Genomic DNA, 17,074 nt, shown 5'->3' with positions numbered 1-17,074 from the left:
AGCCTTGGGGAATCAAAATTTGTCCCGACGTTTCAACTCTGTTTCAAGTCGCTTTGAAGAAGACTCGAAACAGAATCGAAACGTCGGGACGATTATAAAACAGTCGTTTTGATTCCCCAAGGCTGCAGCGCCGATAAAGTAGCTGGATCAAAGATATTATTGATGGGGAGTAGCATTAAAACTTATGCTGAAGGTGTCTATTCTTAACATTAATTCAAAAGTCATTAATTGTAACGAAATTTTGAAATTCTGCTGTCGCTGTTGGAAAATCCCTAAGAGGAGACTTAGCTGGGGATTTTATCCCAATGCCGTTAAATTTTAGTTTGTTAAAATTTGATTCCATAACATAGTTTCTGGTAAAAATCAAAGTAGACGAACAGGCTGTTTTTTTTTTCAAAACGAATAATTAACAAGTGGCTCAGAAGAATAAAAGCCTTCACTATAAAAAAACACATGGAATTGGCTACTGTCACGCTGCTTAATCGTTGCAAAGTTGCAATGATAGCTTGCATTAAGAAAAAACAATTCAACTCGAAATTCGCTCACAACGCGGCGTTTGTGTTCCTTTGTGCCAGTATAAGATAAACCCCTTTAAAGTTGCATCATTTTTTTTGTAATCACTTGGGAAATTTATGGAATTGTTGCATTGGGAATATTTTCAAAAATTTCTTCGAGTATCGCTTCGACAATCAATTTTTTTGAAGCAGTTTCTTTCTGAATTCTTTAAGCATCACTTTTTAAATATTCATAGCCATTCCTTTGGAACTTCTCAGCAAATGTTCAAAAAATTCATTTTGAAATTCATTCGATAAAATTCTCCAAAGTTTCTCTAAAAAATCTTTGAATAGGTATTTTGAAAATTTCCTCGCCAATTTTTTTGAGAATTTTAAGGTAGGCTCAGTGCACCAATTATGGATATAGTACCTCATATTCGCCATAGTTAATTTTCAACCTTTAAAGATACAAATCAACAAGAAAAAAATCGTGAACAACAGATCACGATCACAAAAGATGATTGCAATCATTCAAACTTCACAATTTGCTCAAATTATGGTAGAAATAAAACATTTTCCTTAACTTTTCGGCCTCCTTGCACCCTATTTCGCCATAGTGTACCAGTTATGGCAACTCCCATAAGGAATGCATGTAAATAGTGCGAAGTGGAACCCAAATTAACAAATGTGTCCATAACTGGTACAGGGTTCCTATCATTGGCACACGCCGTAATAAATACTAAAAGTAGTTTTGGTTCCGTTTCAATATTTTTCCTGTAAAGTATGAAAACCAATCAATCATTTGACTTATTGTTTACATTCGTCGGTCTTCTTCTTATTTTTGTAGAAATAGTTTTTCTTAGGTAGTGCGATAACTGGTACAGGCACCCTAATTATAGAAATTTCTTCATTCATTTCCTGTATGGACTGCTTCGGCAACTGCTTTAAGAACTTATTATTTCTTGGGCAATTTCTTAGGATTTTTTTTTCAGCAATGCCTTAAGGAGCTCCTTCTGCAAATTATTTTTAATTTACTTTGGCAATTCCTTTGAAAACTACTTTGGTGCTTTCTCTGAACATTTCTTCAACATTCTCTAGACAATTTCTTCGCCAATTGCATTGGGAATTATTTAAGCTACCATTTTGGTATTTCTTCAAAAATTCATTCAGACATTTCGATGTAAATTAAACTGATAATCTATTAGAAACCCTTTTTTGAAACCAGGCCTGCTAAATATCAGTCTCAGTGCCTGTTTTTCAGCCGAAAATGAATGACTGCGGTGGTTGTTTTCAGTCCCTCGATGTGAGAACTGACAGAGTTCAAGCTCCATTCGCGAGCGACCCAACAAGGTCAATTCCCAGTTATCCACACACTACTCATGCTGACAGGTCATTCGTCTCAAGCGGTGGCTTGTGAGAGTGAGTACCCTATACGCTACCACGGATATGAACACTCAACTACAGAAAATTGAATGGAAATTTAGCCCTGTCAGTTCTCGCTTTGTGTGTTGCTGATCGGAATGACAGGAAAACCAAAAACGGAGAAAATGAAAAAAGCAAAAAGAGACGAACCAGCCAAGGGCTGAAAGTCCCTCAAATAAAGATAAATCAATCAATCAAAAAAGCAAAATATCGCTATTATAAAGGTCTGTCGAAAAATTGCAGCCCTGATTTGGACAAGAAAAAAATACTTCTCAAAAAATGGCCAACTAACTCTAACTTTTCAAAAAGTGCATAAAATATTCTCAATTTTTTTTTCTCAAATTTTTCTGTTAGTTGACTGTAATGGCGAACTCGCCTCGGGTAAAAAGCCACTTTAATAACGAAAAAAAAACTGTTAGTTGATAAACTAGTTTCCTATAAGTGGTCCAACTTTGAAAAAGATCGGGCTTTTCTACACGAAGTAAGAAAGATTCTTCAAAAAGGTATAATTATTTGATAGCCATCTTTGAGCTGTTATATCTCCAGATTCAATGAACTGAATGAAATTTAATTAAGAGCATTTACGACTAATATAATAAGCTAATAAAAACTTTTTATTAAACTTTGACAAAGCCAGTTAACCAACTAACAGTAAAAATTTGGGAATATTTGATGCGCTTTTCGAAAAGTTCCAGCTAGTTGACCTTTTCTTTTAATTAAAGTTTTGCCTGTCCCGATCATTTTGTTTATCCTCTAGACCTACCCAACAAACATTTGTGCTGTTTAAATTTTTATAAAATTATTTTTTTAGGATTTGTTTTTGTTTTCCTTTTTTAAAAATTGTTTTTAAAATTCTTTTGGTATTTTTCCTACAATTTCTTTGAAAATCAATCCGGAATTTTCTACAGGATTTTATTTAACAATTCCACTGGCAAGATAGCAGGTAAATCTCTTCGGTTATTTCGTGGGCAACTAATTTGATAAGTTTTTTGGTAATTTGTTTTGAAATGCATTTGCAAGATTTTTTTCTAATTCCTCCATTTGTTCGTATATGTATTAATTCGGCATTTTTTTTTAAATATTTTGCTGTTAATTTTATTGGCAGTTTCTTTTACTAATACTTTAAAAATTCCATCAGATATTTTTTTAAGAATTTAAAAATTTCTCAGAGATTTACTGAAAGAATTTATAATGGATTGTCCGATAAAAATCGCAAAGGCATTTCTCAATACAAAAGCATTTGCAACAAAATCCCAACTAATTTAAAAAAAAAAAGAAAAAGCAAGGCAATGTGCAAAACAAATTACACATTTATTTCCTAAGCAATGTCTGAAGCAGCTGTCCGAAACATTGTCAAAGAGAATTATCCTAATTTTCAAAGTATCCAGATGAATTCCTGAAGATATTTCAAAATCCTGTTGCATAAGTTTCCATAAACATTGCCGATAGAAATCTCAAAGAAATTACTGAAAATAATTCTTAAACAATTGCTGAAAAAAAATTCAAAGGAATTGCCGAAGATGAAGTTGATGAAAAAATTCTAAGAGAACTATCGAAGCAGTTTTCAAATTATTTACGCAATGCTGAAGCAATCTTCGAAAGCATTTTGCAATTTAAAAGGTCATGATTTTTACGATTTATTTCTATTGGCTTTTTTAAATTTTCTGTCCAGGATTTTTGTCAAAAACTTCAAGATCAATTCCACTTACTTTCACAAAAAATCTTCAAGTTCTCCCAGATCTAGTTAAGAAAACCTTCCATGATTTATTTCGAAAATGATTCATTCACGCCATTTTGAAAATACCCCAAGGGTTTCTTTTCGAAAATTTTCTATAATTTGTTCAGAAATTCCTCCATAGTTTCCTTCAGAAATGCTTCTAGAGATTCCTTCAAAAAATTCTCCAAGTTCCTCATTGGATTTTTTATCAACTACTCCTGGAATATGTACTTAAATATTTTATGAATTTATCTAGAAACTCATCCAGCGATTTCTGCAAAAAAAAATCTTAGTGCTTTTGGATATTTCTTGAAGTTTTCTTTTAGAACATTACCTTAAGTTCTTTAAGAAGTTTTTCCCAGGAATCCCTTAGTCTATCATTAAAGATTCATTCGGAAATATCATAATAAAATTCTTCCAGGGAATCCTTTACAATATTTTCCAGCGATTTCATCAAATCATTTACCGAAGATTTTTTTTTAATCTTCATTGAATTTCTTTCAAAACTGCTCCATAAATTCCATTTGAAGTGCTTCAAGGGATTTTTTTTCAGAGAATTGCGTACAGATTTCTTCAGAAATTACTTCAAAAATTTCTTCATAATCCTGAAAATCCTGCATGAAATCCTTTATAAAATCCTCCATGGATTTTTATTCCTGCAGAAATTACTCCAGAGCGATTTTCAGAAAGATTTCCAGGACTTATTTTTAGAAATTTTTGCAAGGGCTCCATTAGAAAATCTTCCATGGATTTCTTACAAACTTCCTCCGAGGATTCTTCCAGAAAATTGTTCAGAAATACCATCAAAAATACTCCAGTGATTCTTTTAAAAAATCTTTCCGGGATTGAATCGGAAGTTTTCTCCAAAAATTTTTCCAGAATTTCCTCTTGGCGTTCCTCCAAACATGTCCATGAATTACTATAGGAAACAATTAATGAATTGCTTCTGAAATCCCTCCAGGGATTGTTCAGCAAATCTTCCTTTTTTTTCGTGAATTCTTTTAAAAGCATTTTCATGGGTACATTCGAATTGTTTTAGAGTGATTCCTTTTGAAGCTCTAGCAAGGATTTTTTTTTGGAAATTTCTTCGGTAGGTCCTTCAAAAACTTTTGAAAGGATTATTTAAGAAATCTTCAACGGGTTGCTTCAGGAAATTTTCTACAGAATCTTCCAGAAATTTTCCAAGGATTCGTTTAGAAAATCACCTATTTATTTATTCCTCGAGTAATTCCACCATATTTCCTTCAGTAATTTTTCCAAATTCTTTTGGAAAATGATCTTAAGATTCCTAAGGAATATTTACCTCCAGAAATTGATTTAGAAAATCTTCTAGGCATCTTTTTATAAAGTCCTCCAGAGATTCCTTCAGAAAATCGTTTTATTTGTTATGAATTTCTTCGGAAAATCTTCCATGGATTCCTTTCAAAACTGATTCATCGATGCCTTTCAACTTTTCTCCTACAGATTTCTTTAGAAATAATTCCAGGGATTTTTTTAGGCAAAAGGTTATTGCAACCATAACAAATTGCAAATGCTCCATAGGAAATCAAAAAGCGCTCCATAAAGAATGACCATATGTTCCATGAAAATGTGCAATGTTACTCATAAATAATTGAAAACGTTCCATACTCCATATAAAAAATGTACCGGTAAAACATAAAATTTTCTCATTAAAAGTGGAATTTTGCACCAATAAATAATACTGAAATGCTCCATAGTAAAAAACAAATGCTCCATAGAAAAATGCTAACGCTCCATAAAAAAAATTCAATTTGTACCCATAGAAAATTGAATTTTGCTCCATAGAAAAATTAAATAGCATTATAAAAAAATGAAATTGCACCATAGAAAATAGACAAATGCTCCATGAGTATTATCAAACTGCACCACATAAAATACAATTTGCTCCATAAAATATTGAAAATTCTCCATAACTTTAAACATTTCCATCACTAAAGCAATGCAATGTAAAGCAATTCAGCTCTGTCGAATTAAATTATAAAAATATGCTATCTATGGAGGATTTTCAATTTTTCATGGAGCAATTCATATTTTCTATGGTGCAGTGTGATAATACTTATGGAGAATTCATCTATTTTCTATGGTGCAATTTCAATTTTTTATGGTGCAATTTATTTTTTCTATGGAGCAATATTCAATTTTCTATGGGTACAATTTGAACTTTTTATGGAGCATTTGCATTTTTCTATGGAGCATTTGTATTTTACTATGGAGCATTTCAGTATTATTTATTGGTGCAAAATTTCACTTTTAATTAGAAAATTTTATGTTTTACCGGTACATTTTTTATAAAGTATGGAACGTTTTCAATAATTTATGGGTATCATTGCACATTTTCATGGAACATATGTTCATTCTTTATGGAGCACTTTTTGATTTTCAATGGAGCGTTTCTATTTGTTTATGGGTGCAATAAATAGGCTGCAATTTTTTTAAGAAAATATTCCATGGATTGCTGAAGAAATTTCTTTCAGAAGTTTCGGTTTGAAGTCTCTCTAGAGATTCCTCCAGAAGTATTTCCTTACAAAACCTTCTGCGGATTTCCCCTGAAACCTCTTCCTTGTTTTTTTTAATTTATCCAAGAATTCTTTTAAAAAAATGTTCATAGATTTTTTTAGAAATTACTTTATTGATTTCTCCAGAAAATTAGAACCAGATCTTTAAAGTATTTCCTCAGGAATTCATGTAGGAAAAAAAAATCAAAGACCCGTTCAGAAATTTCCGAGAAATTCTTCTAGGGTTTCCGAAAGTATTACCTCTAGAGATTTCTGCAGTCTTCTCTTCAAATAGTTTAATACACACTTTAACCCCGATTCATTGATACATATCTTCATGGCTTCATAAGCCACCAGTTCCTAGCTGAAAATATCTTCAATAAAGATAAATAAATAAATAACATTTCATGGCCTTAATGCAGAATTAGCATTAGGGTAAAACACACGTGAATAAAAGAAGTAGAAACAATCATGGATTCCTTTCAAAAATCCCCCAGGAAATTTCAGAAAATTTCTTCAAGGGATTCTTTTTCTTTTTCTTTTTCTTTACCGACTCCTCTATGGATTACTTCAAGATTTTTTTCCAGCGATTCTAATGGAAATTCCCTCAAGAAATTCTTGCATGATTTCTTTCAGTGTTCCAGCAGAATACAGAGATTCATTCAGAAATCTATTCAGGAATTCCTTCAGGAATTTATCCACAGAATCGTTCAGGAATTCATTCAGACATTTCCCCAGAAATGCGAGAAATCTTTTACCAGCTTCTCAAGAATGTGTTTAAGGAATTTCACAGAATTTTACCAGGCACTTCCCCAGATATTCCTCCAAGGATTCCTTCCAGAATGTCTTCTGGAAATCCTCCAGGAATTTATTCAATTGACTACTCGTGGAACTCTTGAAAACAACATTCTCAATTGAGTTTCTCGGAGAGTGCGGAGAGTGGTATTTGATAACACAAAATCATCATGTATGAAATTTGTCATGGAAACACAATGTTTTATTCTAAATCATCCGTATTATGCTTCTTCACGCCTAAAGTTTTATAAATTTTGATTTTCAAAGACTTTCAAATAAAAATTAGCGGATTGTATGCCTTCGAAACTGGCCATGCACAGTGTTTTATTTTTCCGATTTCGTGCGCTTTTTTAATAACGTTTCAACCGATGATTTTTGCGATATAGTTTCTTCGGAGAAGTTTCTACATTAGACAAGGCGCATCTTTTGACATAAAGAGTTGAATGATCAATCCATTTATAAGGGAGATGAAAAATATATTTTTCAAAAAAAATGCAGATAGACGTTTGGTGTCTTCGGCAAAGTTGTGCAAAATGCAATTTTGAACAACTTTATCAAAGACGCCATAATGCTGAATCTTATACTTTACGAGATATATTGCGTTGTATGTGCATGACCCCTAGAAATCATATATTTCATCATAACTTTTTAACGGGAATTTTTAGATTTTTTGCATCTTCTACAAAGTTGTTTGGAATGTAAAAATACATGTTTTAGCTAAACCCGTGTAGCTGCCGGCTTAGAATAGCACTACGGACCACCTGTTCCGGGGGTAAAAGTCCACCAAACAGGTAACCCCAATCCAAGGTGTCAGGCGACCCGTGCTGAGGGATGAATGGTTGAGGGGGTTTAAAAGATGCTCAATCTTTAACGGAGCCCGTAGCGTGGGTAGATCGCCTTTTTGGGTTGCGTTGCGGTGATAGATCTACCAAACCGAAATCTAGAGTCGTCCTATTTTTCAATTTTGGAGTATGTGTTCTGGTAATTAAAGGCATTATAGTATTTAGTCCTTGCTACTGGTGTTGTGATGACTTCCAGTCTTTGAATAAAACTAAGTTTACCAACTTTACTTTGCATATAGTTAAAAACCTCACCATCTGAGGCTAAACTCAATGCAAAGGAAATCAAATTGGGTTAGGGATCCATGTACGTACTAACTCTTCGAAGACTGGAAAGTGCTAGTACGCAAGGAACATACTAGAATCCTTATTGCTGAACACATGTTCCATTATTTAAATGATATTGCTGCTAATGTTAAAACCCGGATCCTACTGGGGAGAATTTAGCAGTAAAACAAGGGTGATGCTAGGTTTCCGATGCATGGCCAATATCAGTACTCTTGTTTTGTTTTCTAAGAAAACAAAACAAAAACTGTATCAAAATCGATACTTTATTGCCCCTCAATGGCAATTGAGTAATGCGACATGCATTACACGAAGGATACGGGTAATGTCACAATAGATCTAAAAACTGGTCGCAGTGACAAACCCGAACAGGAATAAAAAAAATAAAAAAATAACACTGAAAAACGCTAGCTTTTAAATTTACAAAGTTATTTACAAATTACTGATTTTTATAGAATAACTTTGAACTCGTCTAACTGCTTTCGGCGCAAAATGGCACAGAGAACCGTTTCGAATAATGAAACAATTATATGTCTATTATATGAAAATGGCTTAAACTTTTGTATACAAGTGTATTCTTTATGTGTTATGTTAAATAAACAAACAATTATCAAATATTGAAATCATTTAATAATTTCCTAATTTAAAGAGATAGAATGTCGCAATGTTCAGCAAAATTGTGTATTCTTGTATGCTCAACAACTTTGCAGAACATGCAAATAATGTAAAAATTATGGATTAAAAGTTATAATAAAAATCAATTTCTAAGAAAGGAAAAATGCTATCATTGCAAATTTTGTTATTTCTGAGTTATTATTGAATAATAATTAATAACTGAATAATAAAAAAATATGCAACCATATCAAAATAAGTTCTTCTGAGCAACCTAGGTGAAATAACATCCCAATGGTATATTTTGCAATTATAACTTGTTTTGTTATTGATGAGTTATTTAGTATTATTTCAATTTTAAGAATATTGATGAAGGGCAAATTTTGTTATTGGTTTGTTTGGAATAAAAGCTAGAAGATCAAAACGAAAAACAACAAATCACTTTGATCCTGAGAAAAGTAAATAGGGTCTGGGATTATTTGGGCAGGAGCACCTATTTTGGGCACTTAGTGCTATAACTGTATCTAGCCATGTTCAAAAATGCAAGTCAATCGGTTGAAAATTGACTGAGTTATAGCAGCAAGTGCCCATAATAGGTGCTCCTGCCCAAATGGTCCCAGACCCTAATAACTAATATTGTCTTTATAAGATAAGGACAAAACAGCTGGGTGCACATAACCAATTTTACTCAAGGACTGTGTCGGATACGTTTCGTCTTCGACTCATCAGTACAGAGCACTGCCACTTGCACCGCTAAGTAGACGTAATGTCTATTAGAACTTGTACTCACTTAATACTCTTTTCGCTCAAGTAAACGACTACGCGACAATGCGCTATGTCTTAGCGGTGCAAGTGGCACTGCTCTGTACTGATGAGTCGAAGACGAAACGTATCCGACACAGTCCTTGAGTGATTATGATGATCTTTTTTGAAATAACTTATTGTGTACTTATTTCATTCAGAATAACTCAATAATAACTTATTCAGTTATTCTACATTTTGAAATATATTGTCCTTGGTTTGTCCTTATAAGGATAATATTATTTATTATTAAGTTATTGTCCGGTACACAGTAATTTATTAATTTTGTTCTTTTAGCTCTTATTCTCAACCAACCAATAACAAATTTTGGCATTCAGCTATTTCAATTTTAACGGTAAAATTTGGTCTTCATCAGTTATTTTCTTCTACCTGGGTGGTCACGCCAATGTTAAATTTTCTCGTGGAACGATTCTCCCCAGGCAAGGAATTTTCCATATCGCAGACAATATTTTGAAATTTGTAGTACTGTGGTTTATCTTCTTCGATATTTCTGTAGTTTTCTGTTTGCTGCTGTTATATATTGTATTAGATACACCGTATTCATGACATCAATTGTAGTTTCCAGCATTACTCATTATGTTCTTTTGTCTTTCATTACAGGAAACTATCCCACGATTCTAAAGACCAGCTGCGCCGTTCAAAACCCCCCATAATACACTCCTACAAAATCAGCTTCCCATCCAGTCCCGCCCAGTGACTACAAGTGTTCGCCAGTTCTCACATTACCGATCGGTATCAGCTCGAACCCCAGAGGAGTGGACTTGTTCCAGCACTTCATAAGCTACGGCGGAGTCGCCATCCCGTCTAAAGTTATACCCAAACGCCAAACCCCACCGCGAATGTAAAGTAATGTAATGAGAACCCATAAAGAGCTAATTATTATTAAATCATCGCCGTTTTGACCAGGCAACGGGCAGCTCCCTCTCGTAGGCAGCCGTCGTTCACCGGTTAGTGAAGGGAACCATCTCGACGACGACGAACTCGGGCGGGAAATCGTGATCCCAGAAAACCCGGCTGGGCTTGCAAGTTGCAACTTCGAAGTGCGGGAAATTAATGTGATAAATGTAACGGTGCTATTTTTCTCGAAGTTACGACGTCGACGACGACGACGAAAGGTTTCGAAGAATAGAAGAATCTAATAGAGTGCGGAGAGCTCGAGCCTGAGCTCGAGTGCGGCATTTGGCTGGGCCTGTGAGTTATGGTTGCAAATTATCAATAATAAATAAATTGAGGTGTAATAAAGCAATAATAGGGAGTGTGGCATCGTGTGCAAGGAATCCAGGGTGATTGGGAGACCGGAGTGCGGAGGTCGGTAAAAGGCAGTCGTCGACAGTTGAACCGTTTGGTCAGCAAATTTAGTGTTTAGAGTTGTTGTTGTATTGTGGTGGAGAATCAAAACATGCATTGCTGCTAGCCGGCGTGGTTCCAGCGCAGAACATCAGCTAACAGAGCATTCTTTGCAACACGATGGGATTTGTCACAATAAGGTGAGTCATGTTTTGTACATCAGAAATAGATATACGATGCTTCTTTTCCTGTTTGTTAGTAACAAATGGATGCATAAATATATATATATGACAGAATTTTATATGCAGAAATAAGCCCATTTGCCCAGGGGAACCTGTTTAGGGCACTTACTGATATAAATCAGACATTTTTAAACCGATTGTTTTGTACAGAGCTAAATACTATAAAAACAAGTCAATTTGTTGAAAATTGACGTAGATGCAGCAGGAAGTGCTCCAATGCAAGTGGTCCCAGACCTTATATATATATTATTTTATTTTATTTCATTTTAGCTTCCATAACCCTTGGTGTATTGATGGCCTTGTGGAAAACTATCAATCCATTTATTGATGAAGATTTCTTACTAAGATTCCTGAGCAAACTTTTCGCATATTATTAACGAATTTTCGATAAGTTTTTTTTTTGTATTCAAATGACATCTCTAGTGATCTCCTGGCATAGTCCTTACAAAATACAAATGGAAATTTTTCATGATTTGGTGGCATTTTACACCTATCGTGAAAACGCGTTCATAGTTTTTTTTCTTTCTAAAATTCATAATAGTTTTCTGACGTGTTCTCAAACTATGAAAAATTTATAAAAAAAATTAAAATTTGGGTGAACTAACTTAACTTTGATAACTTACGAACACATCTGATATCATCAATTATGCGTACCAGATAGTATTATTTGCTGGTTTATTTGTTTGAAGAAAATATATGAGTTAAACTCTTAAAAACACAAAATCTTGCCGTTTTGCGTTCTTTTTTAAAGGCATTAAAAGTGTAAAGTAAAGAAACTATAATTCTAGGTCAGAAGACCGGGTTTTTATAAAAAAAATAACTTTATTCACAAATCCTAACTTAATTACATGCACTCACTACACTGACACTAATTGATTAAAAATAAAACTTAACTCGAAGTACTGCAAGCAAAGACTAACCCGTTCGATTGAAGATCGAACCCTATTTAATACCTAAACTTGTCCACTCTGCATTATTCGGCCGGCGTAGTCGGGCTCCTCCGGAAATGCTGACGGTGGCTTGGCGATAACGGTGCACCGCGGTAGCGTGATCGATGACGTTGATGGTGGCGTGGTTGCTGTTCGTACTTTGGACCCTTGTACTCAGCATAAATGTGGCGATCCGTTGCATAACTCTATATCGAAAATTCCGATGAGAATATGGAAAGCATCTAGTGACGAGTTTACCAATAACCACAAAAAACTTGCAAATTGTTTGAGTCTTTGTAGACACCTTTAAGCTTGACCTGGAATTTTCAGTGAAATAGACTGGAAAGTCAGGGAAAGCCAGGGAATTTTATTTTCAAAATTGAGTTGACACCCTGTAAAATGAAATGTTTGGCATTAATAATTAATTTAGATGTTAATCGACCAACTTACACTTTGATTGCGTTGAAAATATATTCCTTGCTTAATTGCTTAAGCTGCTTAAAATTAAGGTATAGTTAAAAATGTGACGTGCTGGAGCTAATCTGAGCTCGGATTCGGATTCAGCGACCCAAAATAAATCAGAGACACTTAAGTTTGCTTTTGAGACAGACCAAAAGTTAATTTTTGTTTTGCTGTGTTATTCACGTCAATTTTCAATTGAGCGGTAACGCAAAAAAAAGAATGACTTTTTTAGCGGTGTTCAGATGTTTCCATATTCTGAATCTACATGCCAAACTGGACAGAAATGAAAATTTTCTTACCCGGGAGCCCATTTCAAAATAAGTTTGAAGATTGTATGGGATCGATTTATTCAATAACGCCTTGTCGGATTTTGTACTGGGCAGAGCTCTCGAGCAGTTGCCAAGCTACTAAAAAGTGATATAAAACAATCTTTAAAATTGATATTTACTATTTAAATAAAGTTCTTAAAATCTGAAAAAAATCATAGTAGCTCAGAAAAAAGTTCAATTTTGTATAAAATTTAGAGATCAATTATTAATTTGGAAATTAAAAAAAGATTATGCCCAGGTAAATATTTAATTTACATCACAAACCATCCTCCCTCTCTTAAAAAAATTCCAAAATATTCGAGTGGCGAAAATTAAACGTTGCCTGTAAGGTGGCCCATAATTATATGAAAAACAAAAATTTCGAAAAATGCCAAGTCTTACCTCCCGAATCAGTTGTTTTGGACTCCCAGAAGCTATGTTCAAAATGTGAGCAAAATCATATTAAGATTTCACAAGTTTTCCCATACAAACTTCAAGCGTGTTGAGCTTCTGGGAGCCCAAAACAACTGATTCAGGAGGTAAGACTTGGAATTTTTCGAAATTTTTGTTTTTCGTATAAGTGTGGGCCACCCTAGTTGCCAGTCATGATTCTTATTCTATTTTCAGCAGGAGAATTGCTTCAAAACAACATGTTTTCAATAGTTGAAATTTTAGTTTAAACAATGAGCATATTTTTTTTAATTTTCTTTTTTGACGTAGGACTACGTCTCTGTTTTCTATACCCGGTGTCATTTCAAAATTTATGAAACCAAGAGCGTTACGTTTGAGTGAAAGATTTTAAACGCTCACAGTACCTTTCCCACTGAACGAAATGATAAACAAATCCCGTTATCCGAGAGATGAAACTCCCGCGTTCAATTTGTAATATTCGGGGAACCTGAAAATCATTGATAAATAGTTGAAAAGTTGTTTTAAAGTAAGACATTGAAATCGCTGAAATCTATAAATATGGGTAGCGGACAAATTTTCTCGTTCAGTCTACCAACGCTCTCTGATTGGTGCGCATCGTGAGGGCAACTACGATGCAGGAAGGAATGCGAACATGCGAGAGCTGTTCGTCAGTTCCATTTCGACCACCGTCGAGGTGACACCTCGAGCTGGGCAGCGGCACATCGACTCAGCGACGACACTCGGCTATCGTACAGATAGCACCAGGAATCTCGTTCACGTCAGCAAGCGGCGGGCCAGTTTTCGATGGCGTCTAGCGTTGAGCGCGGAGAAAACCAACACGAATTGCGTGGCATTGTAAATTCATCAAAATCGTCCATTATTCAAACGGTTCTTTTCAGAGCCATCGAAAAAGATTTCTCAAGAGTTAATTGGATGAATTTCCACCCTCGATCGAGAAAGGTGTAGTGCAATGCAAGGACAGAGCGGCGTTTCTCAGCAAAAGCAAAGCCGGTCATTAATCGCATGCGCGGCAGCAAGCGGCGGGCCAGTTTTCGGTGGCGTTCAGCATTTAGTGCGGAGAAAACAAACACGCATAGTGGCATAGTGAATTCATTTAATTTTCTTCCTAAAATTATTCATTATCCAAACGGTCCTTTTAAGGACCATCGAAAATGATTTTTCAAGAGCTGTGAATCGAATAATTACATTCCAACGAACGGGAAAAGTGTAAGTAGTACAGCCGAAAAGTGAATGATTTTGAATGCTTGGTGACTCAGCCAGCAACAATTATGACGTCTAATTGTTCCACCCGGACTTTGGCAACGCATTATCATATCCGGACCATTTTGCGTGAAAATGTTTCAATTCATTTTCCAAATTAAAATGATCTAAATCATCTAATATTTTGGTTACATTATCCGTTAAATGGAAATTTTCTCATTTCTCGGTTGATTAATCGTTTGATGCGTCTGGAGCATAAGGGGCGGGTCATGCAAACAAAATTAACTGAAAAGCCAGCCGAATGGGAGGAGCTTCATCTGCCAATCTAGGGGTATAAAAGCAGTGTTCTCTGTTTTCTTTCGTCATTTTCGTTGGATCAGTCAAGGAGGTTGGAGGTGGATGTCACCTCCAGCAAGGCAGCAGCACAACAACCCAGCGACTACTCTCGGCTATCGTGCTGATGATAGCACTTGGAATCGCATCCATGGCAGCGGCGGTGGGCCAATTTTCGACGGCGTCCAGCATTCTCCGCACTCCGCAGCGAAAACCAACACGCATTGCATGGCATGGTGAATGCATCAAAATCGTCCATTATTCAAACCGGTCCTTTTCAGGACCATCGAAAATGATTCCTCAAGAGTTAATTGGATAATTTCCAACATCGATCGAGATGTAGTGCAACCAAAAAGCAAAAGACAGAGCATCGTTGCCAGCAATAGTGAAACTGGTCATTATTGTAATCCACGGCGGTCCAGTTTTCGGTGGCGTTTATCATTCAGCACGGAGAAAACCAACACGCATTGCGTGACATGGTGAATTCATGCCATTTCGTTCCTAAAATCGTCAATTAATCAAACGGTCTTGTTCAGGACCACCGTTAATTCGTTCCCTTAATGCTAGAACTAGGTAACTTGAAATTTGACGTTTTTGAGTTGAATATACCATTATATCGAGCTTTTTGAGCTCTATAATATATCCGAAGACCAATGAAATACGATTATAGACGAGGAAAATATTCACCATTTTCAAAACTAGGTATCTCAGTGTAGAATACAAGAATTGAGTGCTATAACTAGGTAACTAAGAAAATCATATCTTTTTCCAACCGCACAGGTTAAAACCTATCGGACGCTTGGACGTGGAAATGTTACTTGTCATTCTTTTGTTAGTAGATTGAAAATCTACTACTGTTTTTCATTTTAAGCTTAACAACTTAAAATATTGTACTTGTATTGATTTAGCCAAAAACTGTGATTGTTCGTAGACGATTATTTCATGAACATTTTGAGGTGTCATGATACCTTACAGCAGGCATCCTAGCAAATTCAGTAATTACACGTTAATTCCAATGTGTGAACCCTTTTAAACTTGCATACTGCAACAAGAAAACCGAAAAGAATTATATCAATAGTGGTAAAAACTAGGTATCTCAGAACATCTCCTCCATTATTTATGTTGCATTTTGAGTGCTATAACTAGGTAACTCGACAATTTTTCAACCATTTTCTGTTTTTATCAAAGTTTAAACCAAAATAGTTAAAAACTTTTTCTTGTAGCAGAAAGAGCAGAAGCTGAATAAGCAATTAATGCTAAAAAAGATTTATTTTAAAGGCTCCATACCTTTGGAACAGCTGCATGAAAAATTGTTAAATTTTCAAAGCCGTTTTTCTCAAAACTATGATTTTTGAGTTACCTAGTTCTAGCATTAAGGGGACGAATTATTCCTTAAGAGTTTGTGAATCAGCTAATTTCATTCCATCGAACGAGAAAAGTGTGGTGCAATTGAGAAGTGAAAGATTGAATACTTGGTGGCCCAGCAATAATGATGAAGCCGGTCACTAATGGCCTAATGGTTCCACCCGGAATTTTACAACGCATTATTCTATCTGAACTATTTTGCGTGAAACATTGTTTAAATAAAATTAAGTTTAAACATTTTTCGAAAATGTTCGAAGGTGAATATATGACGAAGCCACACCTAGAATTTTCTAGAGCACAAATCTGAAGAACCGAATGTCGGTTTGCGCTTGATCGTTTGGTTACCCGCTGGTGGTGAATCGAAATTATCCAATCCGTTCAATGAAAATTTGCTCATTTCTCGGTTGGTTAGTTGCTTGATGCGTCTGGAGCATTCGGGGCGGGTCATGCAAACGAAATAAACTGGAAAGCCAGCCAAATGGGAGGAGCCTAATCTACTAATCAAGGGGAATAAAAGCAGTGACCTCTGTTTTCTTCCGTCATTTTCGTTGGATCAGTCAAAGGGAACGAATGTCACCTCCGCAGCTGCGCACCAATCCTGCGATGACTCGGCTATTTAGCTGATAGAACCAGGTATCTCATCCACGGCAGTAAGCGATGGCAGTTTTCGATGGCTTCCAGCATTCAGTGCGGATAATTTTCAATTGTCTTGCCGAAATCTCCTGTTATTTAAAAGGTCCTTTTCAGGACCAGTGAAAATTATTCCTCCAGAGTTATGAATCGGATAATTAAAAGCGACAGACTGTAAACTTAGCAACAGTATAGCCGGCCTCTAATTGTTGTTCGCGTAACTATACAACGTATTGTTAAATCTAGAATATTTCATGAAACTGCAATCAAAATTATCTAAAATTTCGTTAACAGCAATTGAGTTGTGTCAAATACACATGGCGACGGTTGCGCCATCTGTTCATTTCATAGCGGCAATTTTAGTTATTTTAATGATTGTTGCGA

At 35.2% G+C, this 17,074-nt stretch overlaps 1 protein-coding gene across 1 annotated transcript in view; it reads left to right on the top strand.

Annotated features, from left to right (window-relative positions):
* The window catches only part of LOC109422535 (semaphorin-5A), a 789,414-nt gene that overhangs the window by 25,326 nt on the left and 747,014 nt on the right, over positions 1-17,074 (top strand). Inside the window, exon 2 of the mRNA XM_062858058.1 lies at positions 10,103-10,989. Coding sequence (XP_062714042.1) covers positions 10,970-10,989 — 20 coding nt within the window. The 5' untranslated portion in view covers positions 10,103-10,969. The remainder of the gene's footprint in view (positions 1-10,102; positions 10,990-17,074) is intronic.

This window comes from Aedes albopictus, chromosome 3 (assembly GCF_035046485.1).
Source record: "Aedes albopictus strain Foshan chromosome 3, AalbF5, whole genome shotgun sequence".
NCBI lineage: Eukaryota > Metazoa > Arthropoda > Insecta > Diptera > Culicidae > Aedes > Aedes albopictus.
The sequence above is the reverse complement of the archived record's forward strand: the minus strand, read 5'-3'. Positions and strand labels throughout refer to the sequence as shown.